We start from the raw sequence: 14984 nt of genomic DNA, 5'->3' as shown, positions 1-14984 counted from the left end.
GAATCTTGACTCTAAATTCCATGTTGAACTAATTTTGGATTTTCTTATATTTGGTTGATTAAAATCCTTAAAGTTCAAATGCTTGTGATTATTTGATTAATCTTCATATTAGATGATGTAATCTTGTTATTTTACACAAGTATAAAAGTTGGAAATTTTTTTCATTGGATGATTAGTTTATTTTTCCAACTTCCTATTTGTCAAAATCAATTGTTAATTTGCATATTGGTTAAATTAATTATGGACATAGCTCTTTCAATTTTAAGCATCAAGAAAGACCTAAAATATTCCAAGGAAATTTTGGAAATTTAGGCTTGTGCACCATTAAAATTGAATTTAATTAAGTTGGACTTATTTTATTTTCATTTTGCCCTAAATTAATTCTAAAATAAATTTAGATTAATTTTTACGTCACAGGTATATCGGTATTAAAATCCCAAGAAAATGCACGCAAATCGAGGTAAAAACCCCAAGCACCATCAAGGCTAGCCGGGCTGCCCACGCAGCTCGCATGTGGCTTCCTATGGTGCGCACACGGGCTAAGCATCGAAGTAGCGTTGTTGTGTGGCGAGGGATGCTTATGTGCTGATGCGTGGGCAGTGGGCTAAGGCTGCTGGAGCGCTTAGGTATGCTGTTAGGCAGCATGGCAAGAAGCCCCAGCCAACCCGCCACTTGCTGGCAGGCGCCAGCGTGCTAGCCAGCATGCGCAGCATGCAAGGCAGGCTGCTGGTGCTAGAGGCACTGCATGCTAGCACCATGCAACAAGCACACCCCATGGGCTGCCTAGCAGCCATGGTGCGCAACCCACAAGGATACGAGTGGGCTGTTTTTGCTTAATTTCGGGCTATGTGTTTTGCGAAAATTTTTCCATTTTAAAATATTTATGTAATTACTTTAACGAGGTTGGACCTCGATTTTTTCGGCTCTTGCAAAATTTTTGATTTTGACAAATTTGGGTTAACCGGCTCAATTAATTGAATTGATTAAGTTGGATGCGGAATTTAGTGGGAGCTTAGCTAATTACGCGTACAAATTGCACCTTAGTAATACATAATTTATTAAACAACTTTGACTAGTTTTAATTAGGCGCGTTAATCGTATTAACCACCTAAATTAGTTACTAGTTTTGCGTGTTTACTTGTTTTATCTCGTAAAATGCATGGGCCATTCACAAATAGTAAATGGGTGAATGAAAGATTGTTTCAAAACAGGTTTTGAGAAAATGGCAACTAGTGGGACCCAAGTAGGATAGAAAATACGGACTGCGTTCCATTACGTATTTTTGTAAATCTAAATACGGTTTGCGTACCGTTAAGTATTTTTGTACTTTAGATTAATCTTAGTCGTAGTAGCTAGTAATTTTATTTTGGCAAAGATGTCTCAAGACGGCGTTTTGACAAAGACGAGCCAAGATGAAGACCCTTAAAGATTTGAAGATTTCAAGGGGTCATGCTAGTTGCCAAATGCATCAAAATTTATGCCTTATTTATATTGTTGTTATGTTCATATATATATATTGTGAATGATAGATGCATGTTTAGGATTTCGATATGTTGTGATGATTAGTTTAGTTCACTTAAATCAACCAACATAGAAACCCTAGCTCCCTTAATAATATTGAGCTAAAATTTGCCGTTCCAAGAACAACACTTACCGAACTAATGTGCGTATGTGATGGGCTACGCCAAAGTGAGGCATCACTACTTCCATAGGAACGTAAGGTATACTAGGTATACGAGTTGATCTTGGTTAAGCTCAATGATATCAGTAAGGAGTCCTTAGATGTCGTGGCAAAAGAGATAAAATGTCAAGAATGCATTAGATGCGACGTTTTATCAAACCGAGAGTAGCTTAGAGCTATTAGCAATTGGATTGCTTACCTTAAGATATTTAATTTTAAGACAAGCCAAAGCATGCTTAACCATTTCTTGATCTTTAGGATCTCGGAATCATTTTATTCTCGCCTAAAAGGGACAAAATTATTAATGCGTGGATAAAATGCTCAATTAGATTGAAAAATTGCATGAACGCTTTTAAATTTCAAACTTATTGATTATATGAATGGTTTTTTATTTCAAATTCTTTCAATTGTAGAACAATGTCTGCAAGTAACTAAAAAAACAACCAATTCTCTTTACGCTCAATTTTCGACAAGGAGAAGCTGAGTGGGCCAAATTTTCTCGATTGGCAAAGAAATTTGCGTATTGTTCTCATGCAAGAGCAAAAGGAATCCGTCCTTGATGAGGAGGTCACTCAGGTTGCCCTTAACCGATGGCAAAGTGCCAATCGGGATGTCAAATGCATCATGTTGGCCACTATGTCTCCGGACCTTCAAAAGACTTTCTTTAAAAAGGAGACGGCTTTTGAGATCATTTTTGAGCTTCAGAATATGTTTCAAGAGTAGGCCTGAATTGAAAGGTTCGAAACCCACAGGCAAATCCTTGAAAGCAAGCTCAAGAAAGGAGAGCCGGTAAGCCCGCATGTTCTTAAAATGATTGGATTGTTTGAGAACATGGAAAGGCTAGATGCTGGGTATTCAACCGAGATGGCAATTGACATCATTCTCCACTCACTGCATAAAGGCTATGATCACTTCAAGATGAACTATAATATGCACATCATGGAAAAAACTCTCACCGAGCTTCATGGTATGTTGAAGCAAGCCGAGAAAACCCTCAAGGAGGAGGGAAAGCATGATATGCTCATGGTAAGAAAGGGCAAGCCATTTAAACGCTCGGGCAAGAAGAAGAGCTTTAAAGGGAAAAAGAAAAATTTTCCGCCTAAGTCAAACACTGCCAAGGGCAGCAAGGAAAAAAAGGTAGCCTCTTCCAAATCCGACTCCGAATGTTTCTACTGCAAGAAGAAGGGACATTGGAAACGGGACTGCCTCAAATTCAAGGAAGATAAGAAGAACGGCACCGGTGCTTCTTCATCAGGTATTTTTGTTATAGACTTAAACTTCGCTAGGAAAACATCATGGGTATTAGATACCGGATGTGGCTCACACCTTTGTTCCAATGCTCAGGGACTAAGGATAAATAGGAGGCTAGAGAAGGGAGAGGTCGAGCTTCGGGTCGGCAATGGAGCAAGGATGTCTGCCGTCTCCGTTGGAACTCTCAGTTTGTCTTTTCCCTTTGGGCTTATTTTTGAACTTGATAATTGTTATCATGTTCCTAGAGTTACCAAAAACATTATTTCAATTTCGGCGTTGGACGCCAAAGGTTTTGAAATTCGAATTAAGAACAATAGTTGTTCATTTTATTTCGATAATGTTTTATATGGTAAGGCATATTCACAAAATGGTCTTTATGTGCTTTCTCTTCACAAACAAGTTTATAACATTAATGATACCGCCAAAAGGGCTAAGACCATCGAGTCGAATCAAACCTACTTGTGGCATTGTCGTCTTGGCCATATTAACGTCAAACGCATCAAGAAACTTCTACAAGAAGGTGTTCTTGACTCATTCGACTTGGAGTCGTTTGAAAATTGCGAAGGATGTCTATTAGGCAAGATGATAAAACAGTCGTTCTCCAAGTTGGGAGAAAGGGCAAGTGACTTATTAGGTCTAATACACACGGATGTATGTGGACCAACGAGTACACCCGCAAGACAAGGCTACCAATATTTCATCACTTTCACCAATGATTTTAGTAGAAATGGCTATGTCTACCTAATGTCGAATAAATCTGAATCTTTTGAGAAATTCAAAGAATTTCAGAGAGAAGTTGAGAATCAACTTGGCAAGAAAATTAAAGCACTTTGATCGGATCGAGGTGGCGAATATTTGAGCCACGAATTCGACGATCACTTGAAAGAAAATGGTATTCTTTCAGAGCTAACACCTCCCGGAACTCCTCAATGGAACGGAGTCTTGTGTCTACAAGGTCAGTAGGAGTGACATCGCATTCCTAGTCCTATATGTCGATGATATACTGCTCATTCGAAACAGCACAAAATTTTTAGAATCCGTAAAGGGCTGGTTAGGAAAGTGCTTTTTAGTGAAGGCCTTAGGTGAGGCACAGTACATATTGGGCATCAAGATCTACAGGGATAGATCTAAGAGGATGATTGGATTGAGCTAGAGTACTTACATTGATAAAGTACTGGCACAATTCAACACGGAGAATGCCAAAAGAGGGCACCTACCCATGTCCCATGGCGTGACTCTCAGCAAGAAACAGTGTCCACACACACCTGTTAACGAGATAGAATGTATCAAATTCCATATGCTTCGCTAATTGGGTCGATCATGTATGTCATGATATGTACCAGTCCAGATGTATCGTATGCTTTAAGCGCTACAAGCCGATACCTATCAAACCCAGGAGAGGCGCATTAAACTGCGGTTAAGAATATCCTGAAGTACCTGAAAAGGAACAAGGATAAATTCCTGGTCTATGGTGGCCATAAAGATTTGGTTGTTGAAGGTTACACCGAAGCTAGCTTCCAGACTGACAGAGACGACTTCAAGTCACAGTCAGGGTACATTTTTTGCCTCAATGGAGGAGCGTTTAGCTGGAAGAGTGCCAAGTAAAGAACCACTGTAGATTTTACAACTGAAGCCGAGTACTTAGCAGCTTTAGAAGCCGCTAAGGAGGCTGTTTGGATTCGCAAGTTCATCAGTGAACTTGGTGTTGTACCCTCCATCAATGGTCCGATAGATCTCTACTGTGACAACAATGGAGCTATCGCTCAGGTTAGAGAGCCAAGAGAGCACCAGAAGGTCAAACATGTCCAGAGGCGATTTCACATGATAAGGGAATGGAAATTCGAAGGTGAAATCAGAATTTGCAAGATCGGAATTGATGATAATGTGGCCGATCCTTTGACTAAACCTCTGCCTCAAGTGAAGCACAACAAGCACATTGAGGCAATGGGAATCAAGCACGTTGGAGATTGGCTTTGAAATTCCCTGTACATGTGTTTTAATTAAACTAGACGTTTTAATGTAAGACACTGTGTTGAAACCATTCATTTATGGAGTAATGAATTTTATATTTTCTATTCACTCCATTGCAATTTAATTGTGGTTTAGAATTAAATAATGAGTCCATTCGATTTATGGAAATATTCAAAACAGGGTATCAAGACCATGTCTTGGATAAAGAAACACCTGTTAGGTGAACATTGAATATTTAAATCGAAAATTATCCCTAATACAGGTTATCTAACTGATGGGCGATTGATGACCACCAGAGATCAATGTGTAGTATGATTTACAAAACTGTTTCTTGTGCTGCAAGGACGTAATGGTCATGAATCATTTGCACAAGTGCTAGTTTAGAACTGCAGTGGATAGACCTATGAGAGTACTTTAAGAGATTCAAAATTGTCATAAGTACGTTTCTCATTATAGCTGTCGGAACCTGTTTCCTCAACCATGAGTATTGTGAAGTTTTCTTGTTTGAGTACTAGTCTCTTTGATGTTGCCTAACGTCTGCCGTAACTGGGGATCATAACGGGAACACTCGGGAGATTAGGTCCTCTTATTAAGAGAAACTTACAGTAGAAGACTGGGAATGTCCCCCTATTAGCAATAGGGAACATGTCTTTGTTGTTTACAAGGCCGCTCGAAGAGCGAGACTGTGAAAATGCATGGCCGTGCTCAGATGGATTTTAGAAATCATCTGCTTATTGACAGTCGAACTCGGAGATCGAGAAACACTTCTGAACGTAATAAGGATGACGATGAATCTTACCTTATAGTTCACGAAGAGACATTAAGCGACATAAGAAATGGGCTATACACTGTATGCAAACTTGTCCGGAAGGACAAGTGGGAGATTGAAAGGAATGGTGTCCTTCCAACAAGTGTATTATTCTGATAGAGGGTTCAGAATTATTACAGAGCTAATTCTTCACTAAGGTCAAGTGATCGGAATGCCAAGGTGGAGGCCGCTTCCGATCAGTAATATTAAGGTACAATTAATATTACAGCTTAATCTTCACTGAACACTTCGGGTTGAACCCAATCGAACAACCGATCCGAGACGACGAATCAATCCGAAGGATTCGATAAGTCGTTGGAGTTTTACGAACACAGACGTCGGATATCGGGCCTAGGGCGTCGAAACCGAGCGTCGCAAAATCACAAGCAACAAGTTCGATCATAGTCGTAGCATCACTATGGCCTAACCATGTGGACGCTAGGCTAGCTCGAGCTAGCATGCACAATGCACGGCTAGGTACACCTTGCGTGCTAGACACACATAGCAGCACCATCGCAGTGCTAGGCACTAGCGTGTGTGCATGCGTGTGTGCCTTCGCACAGCACAACACCATCGCAGTGCTAGGAACTGGCGTGTGTGCGTGTGTGTATGCCTTCGCGCAGCTCATCGCACCATCGCAGCACATAGCACAGCACTACGCAGCATCGCCATGTGCGTGTGCATCGCTAGCACAACACCAAGCAATAGCGTGCTTGTGCGTGTGGCTGGCGAGGCAATGCCCAGCATGCGTGGCTCGCTAGCAGCACGCATGCTGGCTATGCGCGCTGTGTGCGAGAGACCGTGGCCAGCACTACGCACCAGCCAGCAAGGTTGCGCGTGTGTGTGTGCGTTGGCTAGGCAGCAGCACTACGCTAGCAGCGCCCAACGCCCAGCAACCTAACAGCACGCAGCACGCATATGCTGGGCGTGCTGGGCCAGTATGTGCTGGCACAGCTAGCTGGCTGGTGTGTGCTGGCGTGCTAGCTGGTTGCCAGCCCAGGTGCCCTTTGTGAGTGGCGGTTTAGGAGAGGTGGGGACCAAGGCCTCAAGGCTTCCCTTGGGGATCAAGACAATGGTCCCCCCATGGGATATGGTCCTACCTAACCCATTCTCCCCTCTTGCCACTTGTTGCTATGTGATTGCATTTATTTAATAATTTATTTTAGAATTAAATAAATTAATGCAATTGCACATGATCCCACATTGATCACGAAATCGGATTCAAGTCCCCATTGTCTATAAATACCCTTTGTATGGGATTTTGAGAAAAAAAAAACTTGAGTAGAACTCAAAAGGGATCTCTAATAGTTGAGAAAGCCTTAAGTTTGTAAAACTCCCTTTTTATTTGATCGGGTCCCGAATAACCTTCGGGACTTGGATCACTCGGGTTGGGGTTCGTGGGTACGAGCCGTCGAAGACCTTGTGATTGCGGATATCAAGTAAGAGCTCTTTTGGTGAGCGAAGCACGCGTCTAGGTTATAATTCTTTCTCCCTTTTTCTCTTAATTATGTATTAATTACGTTTTTCATGCTTTAATTGCTTTAGTTGTTGGGGCAGGTCATGGTGGGTTTCCTTCCGTGTAGAGTGGGTCTCTACGAAACCCTACACAGCACACTTGTCTGGAAGGACAAGTGGGAGATTGAAAGGAATTGTGTTCTCGAACAAGTGTATTATTCCGATAGGGGGTTCGAAATTAATTAGAAAGTTAATTATTTAGTGAGGTCAAGTGATCGGAATGCCTAGCTGGAGGCCGCTTCTGATCAGTAATATTAATAAATAATTAATATTACAGCTTAATCTTGAGTTAGCCCTTTTAGTCACACCCAATCGTGTAACTGAATCGAAGCGACGAATTAATCCGAAAGATTAAATATGTCGATAGAGATTTTTACGAACTAAGACGTCGAATTCCGAGCTTAGAGCGTCGAAGCTGAGCGTCTTAAGTCAAGTCGAATTTAGGAATCGACGAGACGGAAAATTTAGTAAAAAAAACAAGTCAACACGAGTGAAAATCCTAGCCTAGATATGGCCTAGCCAATCGAGGGCTAGGTAGGTTAGCATGGCTAGCCGGGCTCCTTGCCGAAAAGCAAGGCTTGGCCGCAAGCCTAGCATGCATCACATGCACTAGGTGGACGAGCTGGCCAAGCAGCCATGCGTAGGCTCGCCAGCATGGCAAGCAATAGGAGAGCATGGGACGGGTACCCGTTCCAATAACGTTATTGGTTCGGGTACCCGATAACCGTTAAGGCTAAAATCGATACCCAAAACCGTTCCGATAAGGTTCGGGTACCCGTAAATTCGGATACCTGAAAATACGGGTACCCGAACCAAATATCCGAACCAAACCACTAGGTTTTTTTTTTTTACTTCCTATTTCTTGAACTATAACAATTGAACTTAAATACACAAATAACAAAAATGATTACAACTATCGCTGCCTTCCGCTTTGGCAGCCTACCAATCCCTGTCCTTGAGGCTGCTGCCTCCTCACCTCTCCTGCCTGGCTGCCTGAACTCTTCCTTATACCCACCTGCTTAATAATATTTTTGTTCCAACTTATTGTTATTAGTACTGTGATTTTTTTTGTAACAAATAAGAGCCTAATAGGCTGATATTTAAACCTGAATACACATATAACACAGCACATCAACCCGATTACAAATGAACAAATACTTTATACAAACATACTGTTTCTTTAAAAGAAAAGGTCCACAGTTAAAAATAATAAACCAATACATAACAAAACAAAAGTCCATAGTTTATAGTTTTAAAAACAAAAACAGTCCATAGTAATCATAATTTATAAAATACTCCAAGCCTTCAATGACTTCCGACCTTCAATACAATCACCACCAACCTTCAGTCCTTCATGATTATAAGTTGCTGCCTCTAATCATCATCAACAAAGAGAGATTGTTCCTCACCAAGAGGTGACATTTCTTTAAAAAAAAAAATTAAAAAAAAAAGTTAATGAATAATTAACAAGAAGATAATGAGATTAAAAAAAAGAGAAAATATTTAAATGTTACCTGATTCAATTTTTTCCATATCTTCAAGTCTCTCCTCAAGTATAAGAGGACCTTGAGATGTATGTAACCAATCCTGTGCACAAATCAAGGCTTCAACCATCTTAGTTGAGAGTGAGCTGTGAAATGAATCAAGCACTCGACCACCGGTGCTAAAAGCTGATTCGGAAGTGACTGTTGACACGAGAATGGCAAGTACATCTCTAGCCATGAGAGCTATTGTTGGGTACCTTTCACCATATTTTTTCCACCACCCCAGACAATCAAAGCTTTTTCCGACAAGACTAACTTCTCTATCATCTTCTAAATACTTGGCCAACTCATTTTTCCCTTGTACTCCAACACATGAACCCACCTCCTTTTCAAACTCTAATTCCGCAACATCTACATCAAAATCCATATCTTCTACTTCCTCCGGAAAATCAGAAGTTTTAGGGGGAATGGACTCATTTGGAGGGTTTTCAAAAACATAAAGTTCATACATGTCATTCAGAGTTTGCAACACTTTATCACACAATTACATAGCTTTTTCAGAATCATATTGTTGATTAATTGCCCATTTTCCGCCTAGGATCAAGAATGACAACAATATACAACAAGAGATTCACATTATCAACATTTTCCCAATACTTGTCATGTTTTTTCTTCATTCCACTAGCCATTAAACTCACCCCCACATCATTACTCAACACTTTTTTCTTGATTAACACACTAATCCCAACAAGTTCTTGTAAATACACATTAGAGGTGATATACAACGAGCCGGAAACTCGTAGAGTAGCATCATAGAATATTTTAAGTAAAGGAAGAAAAGAGGCAACACGATCCCAATCACTAGGTTCAGGCACCCCATCTGACTTCTGTAACTCATACCTAAATTTACCACCATCTGAACATTCAAGCAAATCAAAAGCCCTACGATATGCTAAGCACATTCCAACATTAAATAAGTGGAATTCCACCTAGTATCCACATCTAAACAAAGAAAACGTTTTGACTCCAACTTTTCTTGTTTAACACAACTCATAAACTTTTGCAATCTAGCACCCGATGATCTTACATACCTAACAGCACAACGAATTCTTTTTATTGACACATCACTTTCTTTCAATCCTTCTTTAACGGTTAAACTTAATATGTGAGCACAATATCTCATGTGTAAAAACCGACCACCCAAAACTAATGTCTTCCAACTTTCAAACCTCCTTTTCAAATATTGAATGCCAACATCATTTGAACTTGCATTATCTACAGTGACAATCATTACTCTAGAAATACCCCATTCAAGTAGACACTTTTGGACAGATTTACCAATTGTTTCACCAGAATGACCAGCAATTATACAAAAGTTAGTTATTTTTTGTGCAATTTCCAATTTTGGTCAATAAAGTGAGCAGTTAAACACATGTAATTCATATTTTGGCAAGAAGTCCAAGTATCTGTGGTGAGACTTATACGTGAAGTGCACTTGCTAAAAAAACTTTTCAAACTTTTTTTCTCATCCAAATAAATCCTAAAACAATCTCTAGTCACTGTCCATCGAGAAGGAATAATGAAAAAGGGTTGTGTTACCTTCATAAAGTTGCGAAAACCTTCATGCTCCACCATTTGAAAAGACATTTCATCCATAATCACCATCTTTGCCAGAGCTTTCCTACTATCTTCTTGATTGAATTTCCATAACTCAAGTCTACCTTTTTTTTATCCACAAGATTCCCATCAAGATTTTGTTGACTAAGGGACAATAGCTGCTGATTTTGATCAATGTTTGGGGGGGTATTCCTTACACCGCTTTATGTGGTTCTTCATGCCGGAGGTACCTTGAAGTGATGCACAGCCAATTAATGTATGACAATAGATACATTCAGCCTTGTTTTCTCCATCCTTCTTTATAAAATGCTCCCAATGAGGAGAGCGCCTTTTTCTAGTTTTTTTTTTAAGTTTCACTTAAGGGGGCAGCAACATCAGCAGCTTCAGAAGGTTGGTTTGATTGATTTTGCTGCTCAAAGGGGTCATTATTTTCCGTCATTGGACAAGGGTCATACTCCCTGAGGAGGACTTGGAATTGGAGGAGCTTGACTTGTAGCTGATGAGTCTTCCATATCCCCACTACTTCCAGATTCCATACACTCCTACAAATGAACAAAACAAATAAGTTCAATCATGTATATACAAATAACAAGAATGAGTCAATGAGTCATAGCTAACAATGGTACCACCAAAGTTCACAGACTAGAAACAGGTAAATGAACAGCTAGTTAACTCAACATGTTTACCAAAAGTATTGGCGACTCTGCATTAATATAATGAATTAATGATAGAAATCTAGAATTCTGATTAAGTGCACAATGTGTGGTTGGTGGTCCACCAAAGGTTACCACCTTTAGTACATAGCAGAATGTTGAGAATGGAGCCTTCAATCAGTGGAGACCACCTAAAGAGATCTCCATTAAACATAACTTTAGTGCTCCAAACAGTAGAAATGTGAAGCATATTTCATCCACAAAGTTAAATATTTCCAAAGCAGGCAAATAAAACTATTAACATGACGGAAAGTACAACAATCACTAAAGAAACCAGAGAATAATGTATTGTCTAATGTCTACTATACATAAGAAAAGAAGGGAGCCAAGAATGGGGGTTTTACTTTTTAGCTTCTCATTAGAAGAATGACTGATCAAAAATTTCTTTTAAACAATAAAAATAGATACAAAACAGGTCATTTCCAGTATCAAATATTCTATATTTGATTTGATTGAGTTAGCTATGGTTCTCAGAATTTTTTAAGCCCGATTGTAAGTTAATAACCTCAATTTTAACCCCCATAACAAATAAGATACATACAATTTACACTACCCAATTACATCAAAGAGGAGTATAATATGCAATGGTACCACTGATTATCTCAGTCTGATGCACATTACCCCTTCCGGAACCATTGATCGGTGTATGAATGAACTACTCATATTTAAACTAAATTAAGTCATTAAGATTGTGAGATAGAACCAGATACGACAAATAGCCAAATTCATGATTCTTCTTACTATCAGCAACATCAATCCCAGTTTTTACTCAACAACCTTTTTTCCACATCAAAACCAAAAATCCCACCTTACTCACTCATCCAAATCTAACAAACACAACTTGACAAAAAAGAAAAAAAAAAACCTCAATTCTGAAAACCAAAATTAGTATCATTCCTAAAAAAAAAAACAAAATAATAGTATCACAATAAAAAAATCAGGAAAAAAAAAAATCATTTATGAATCCGAAAATCAAACCACAGATAATATAAAATGTAAATTACCTCAAGAGTTGCTTCGAGTCTTCGACGGAGGAGTGAAACCACAGAAGCCGCTTCAATGGAGAAGTCGAAGTACGCTTCAATGGAGAAGTCGAAGTACGCTTTAATGGAGGAGATGAAGGGGTTAAGGGTTGCAGCGTAAACGTGAAAAGGCCCCAAAGTTCGAAGAACCCTAAATTGAACCAACGATCTGGGAAAACAAGAGTTTAGGGTTAATTGAATTCAATCAATTCATTGCAAATAATTAGATGTGGGAAAGTGAGACAGACAGTGAGTGACTGAGAAAAGAACGAAGATTAGGGTTTTTCACTTTTTGTTTCATTAATTTTCTGGTTTTTTTTTTAAAAAAAAAAACTGACATTTGAGATTTTCGGATAGTGGCTAAAAAAAAAAAAAAAAAAAAGATTTTCGGGAAATTCAGGTACCCGAAACAGCGTCAACGAGTACCCGCCTATGATGCACGGACACGCCTGCCAAGTGGGGTGTCCGAGTCGACACGCGTGTCGGACACGGACACGCGTGGGACACGGGGGATACGTCTTGGACACGCGAAAATCCGTGTCCGTTTTTTTTTTGAATTTCTTCTGTACGGACACGGGCCGTGTCTCACCCAGACACGGTCCGTTTTGTGATGGACACGCAATTACGGCTTTACAAGCCCAACTTCCTCCATTCTCTCTGACTCTCTCACATTCTCAATTCCTCCATTCACAATTCACAAACCTACTGCCTTACTCAAGCTCCCTGAGTCCCAGACCGTCAGCCACTCACCGTCGCGCCGATAACCGCCGTCGCTTCACCTGCTGCTGCTGGTCCAGACCGTCACTCAGTTCACCGTCGCTTCGTCGCCTACAGTCTACTCTCACAGAGACACAGACTTCACTCGCCGCTCGTTGCTCGTCCTCAGCCACCACCACAGTGTCGCCAGCCACCAGTCCACCAGACCACCACCAGGTAACTCGCTCAACCTAGGTTTCAGGCCGTGGCTTGACTGGCTTCTGTACTTTGTTTTTTTTTTAAATTCAATTAATTCAGTCGCTAACTCGCTCAACCTAGGTTTCAGGCTGTCGTTGTTCGTCCTCAGCCACCAGTCCACCACCCAGTACCGTCCGTCGCCACTCGCCAGCCACCAGTCCACCACCAGGTAAGGGTTATGTGACTTCTGTCTTCTGTACTTTGTTTTCTGAAATTCAATTGCTGAATGCTGATGTTAATTGTGAGGTGGAGTCGTGGAGGCAGTATCACTGTAATTCGCAATTGTTAATTGTTAAATGTGATGTTAATTGTTAATTGTGATGTTAATTGTTAATTGTGATGTTAATTGTGAGATGGGTTCAGCTGTCAAATTGTATTGTGCCCTGGTTGCTGAAATTGTATTGTATTGTTGACTCGCTGACTTGCTGGTTGCTGAAATTGTATTGCTGAGTTGCTGACTTGCTGGTTGCTGAAATTGTATTGCTGACTTGCTGGTTGCTGAAATTGTATTGTTGTGTTGCTCACTTTGTTGTGTTGTCTTGCTGAAATGTGCTGTTGTGTTGCTGAAATTGTCAGGAATGTCTTCTAGTTCCTCTGCTTCATGCAATGTCAGTGGTAGTAGTAATTCATCTGAGTCAATGAAAGACCTCTACCCTTTGTGGAAGTTTGTTGTTAAGGGTGATAAAATATCGGGTGGTGGAGGAAATTATAATTGGAAATGTAACTTTTGCGGCGAAGTTAAAAATGGTTCATACACTAGAGTGAAAGCTCATTTGCTAGGTGAACAAGGGAAAGGGATTCAAACTTGTAATAAAGTGAAAATTGATGACCTTGCTAAACTAAGATCGCTTCATCGTGAATCCGAGGATTATAAAAAATCTTTGTTACCAAAAGTTCCACCTTTTTCAAATGAACCCATATCTTCTCACACATCAACTGAAGCTACATCAATGAGACTAGGTTCATTTGATAATGTAAAGAAGAGGAAATCAAAAAATACAATTTCCGATGCTTTTAATGTGAAATCTCGTGACCACTTGGATTCTGAAATTGCTAGAATGTTTTACACAGGGGGGTTGCCTTTTAATCTTGCTAGAAACCCTTACTATGTTAGTTCATATACAATGGCTGCCAATTCTAATCTCTCTGGTTATAAGCCTCCCGAATACAACAAACTTAGAACAACTTTGCTTTGTAAAGAGACAGAAAATGTGGATAGGTTATTACAACCTATGAAAGCCACATGGAAAACAAAAGGTGTTAGCATTGTTAGTGATGGGTGGAGTGATCCACAAAGAAGGCCTTTGATTAACATTATGATTGCTTCTGAAACGGGTCCTATGTTTATGAAAGCTATTGATTGCTCGGGTGAGATTAAGGACAAAGATTTCATTGCTACCTTACTAAGTGAGGTGATTGATGAAATTGGAGATCAAAATGTTGTTCAAATAATCACAAATAATGCAAGTAATTGTAAGGCTGCAGGGGAATTGGTTGTGGGTAGGTATCCTCATATATATTGGACACCATGTGTTGTTCATACACTTAATCTTGCAATGAAAAGCATCTGTGCAGCTAAGAATGTGTTGAATAATGTTGAAGTATATGATGAATGTCATTGGATAACGGAAGTTCATGCAGATGCCTTGTTCATTAAAAATTACATAATGAATCATTCGATGAGGCTTTCAATGTTCAATAAGTTTTCGCCATTAAAACTACTTTGCATTGCCGACACTCGTTTTGCTTCAATTGTGTGCATGCTTAAAAGGTTGAAACTCCTTAAAACATCACTTCAATCAATGGTTATTAGTGAGAATTGGTCCTTATACAAGGATGATCGACGCGGGCAAGCCTCACATGTAAGGGAAAAGATTTTGGATGAAATATGGTGGGAAAAAGTTGATTACATTCTTGATTTTACACGCCCAATCTATGAGATGATTAGGGTTTGTGACACCGAAAAAT

At 39.8% G+C, this 14984-nt stretch overlaps 1 protein-coding gene across 1 annotated transcript; it reads left to right on the top strand.

Annotated features, from left to right (window-relative positions):
• Positions 1-12960: 12960 nt before the first annotated feature.
• Positions 12961-14973, top strand: LOC110690084. The gene is made up of 3 exons (XM_021866911.1): positions 12961-12995; positions 13098-14878; positions 14965-14973. Exons 2-3 carry the CDS (start codon positions 13595-13597, stop codon positions 14971-14973), a joined length of 1293 nt encoding a protein of 430 aa, XP_021722603.1. The 5' UTR covers positions 12961-12995; positions 13098-13594.
• Positions 14974-14984: the final 11 nt, after the last annotated feature.

Source organism: Chenopodium quinoa, unplaced genomic scaffold (assembly GCF_001683475.1).
Source record: "Chenopodium quinoa cultivar QQ74 unplaced genomic scaffold, ASM168347v1, whole genome shotgun sequence".
Classification (NCBI taxonomy): domain Eukaryota; kingdom Viridiplantae; phylum Streptophyta; class Magnoliopsida; order Caryophyllales; family Amaranthaceae; genus Chenopodium; species Chenopodium quinoa.
This window is presented reverse-complemented; position numbering and strand designations above follow the sequence as displayed.

Excerpts from the sequence above, each read along its gene's own strand:
- LOC110690084 (XM_021866911.1), top strand. The coding sequence starts at position 13,595 with ATGTCTTCTAGTTCCTCTGCTTCATGCAATGTCAGTGGTAGTAGTAAT.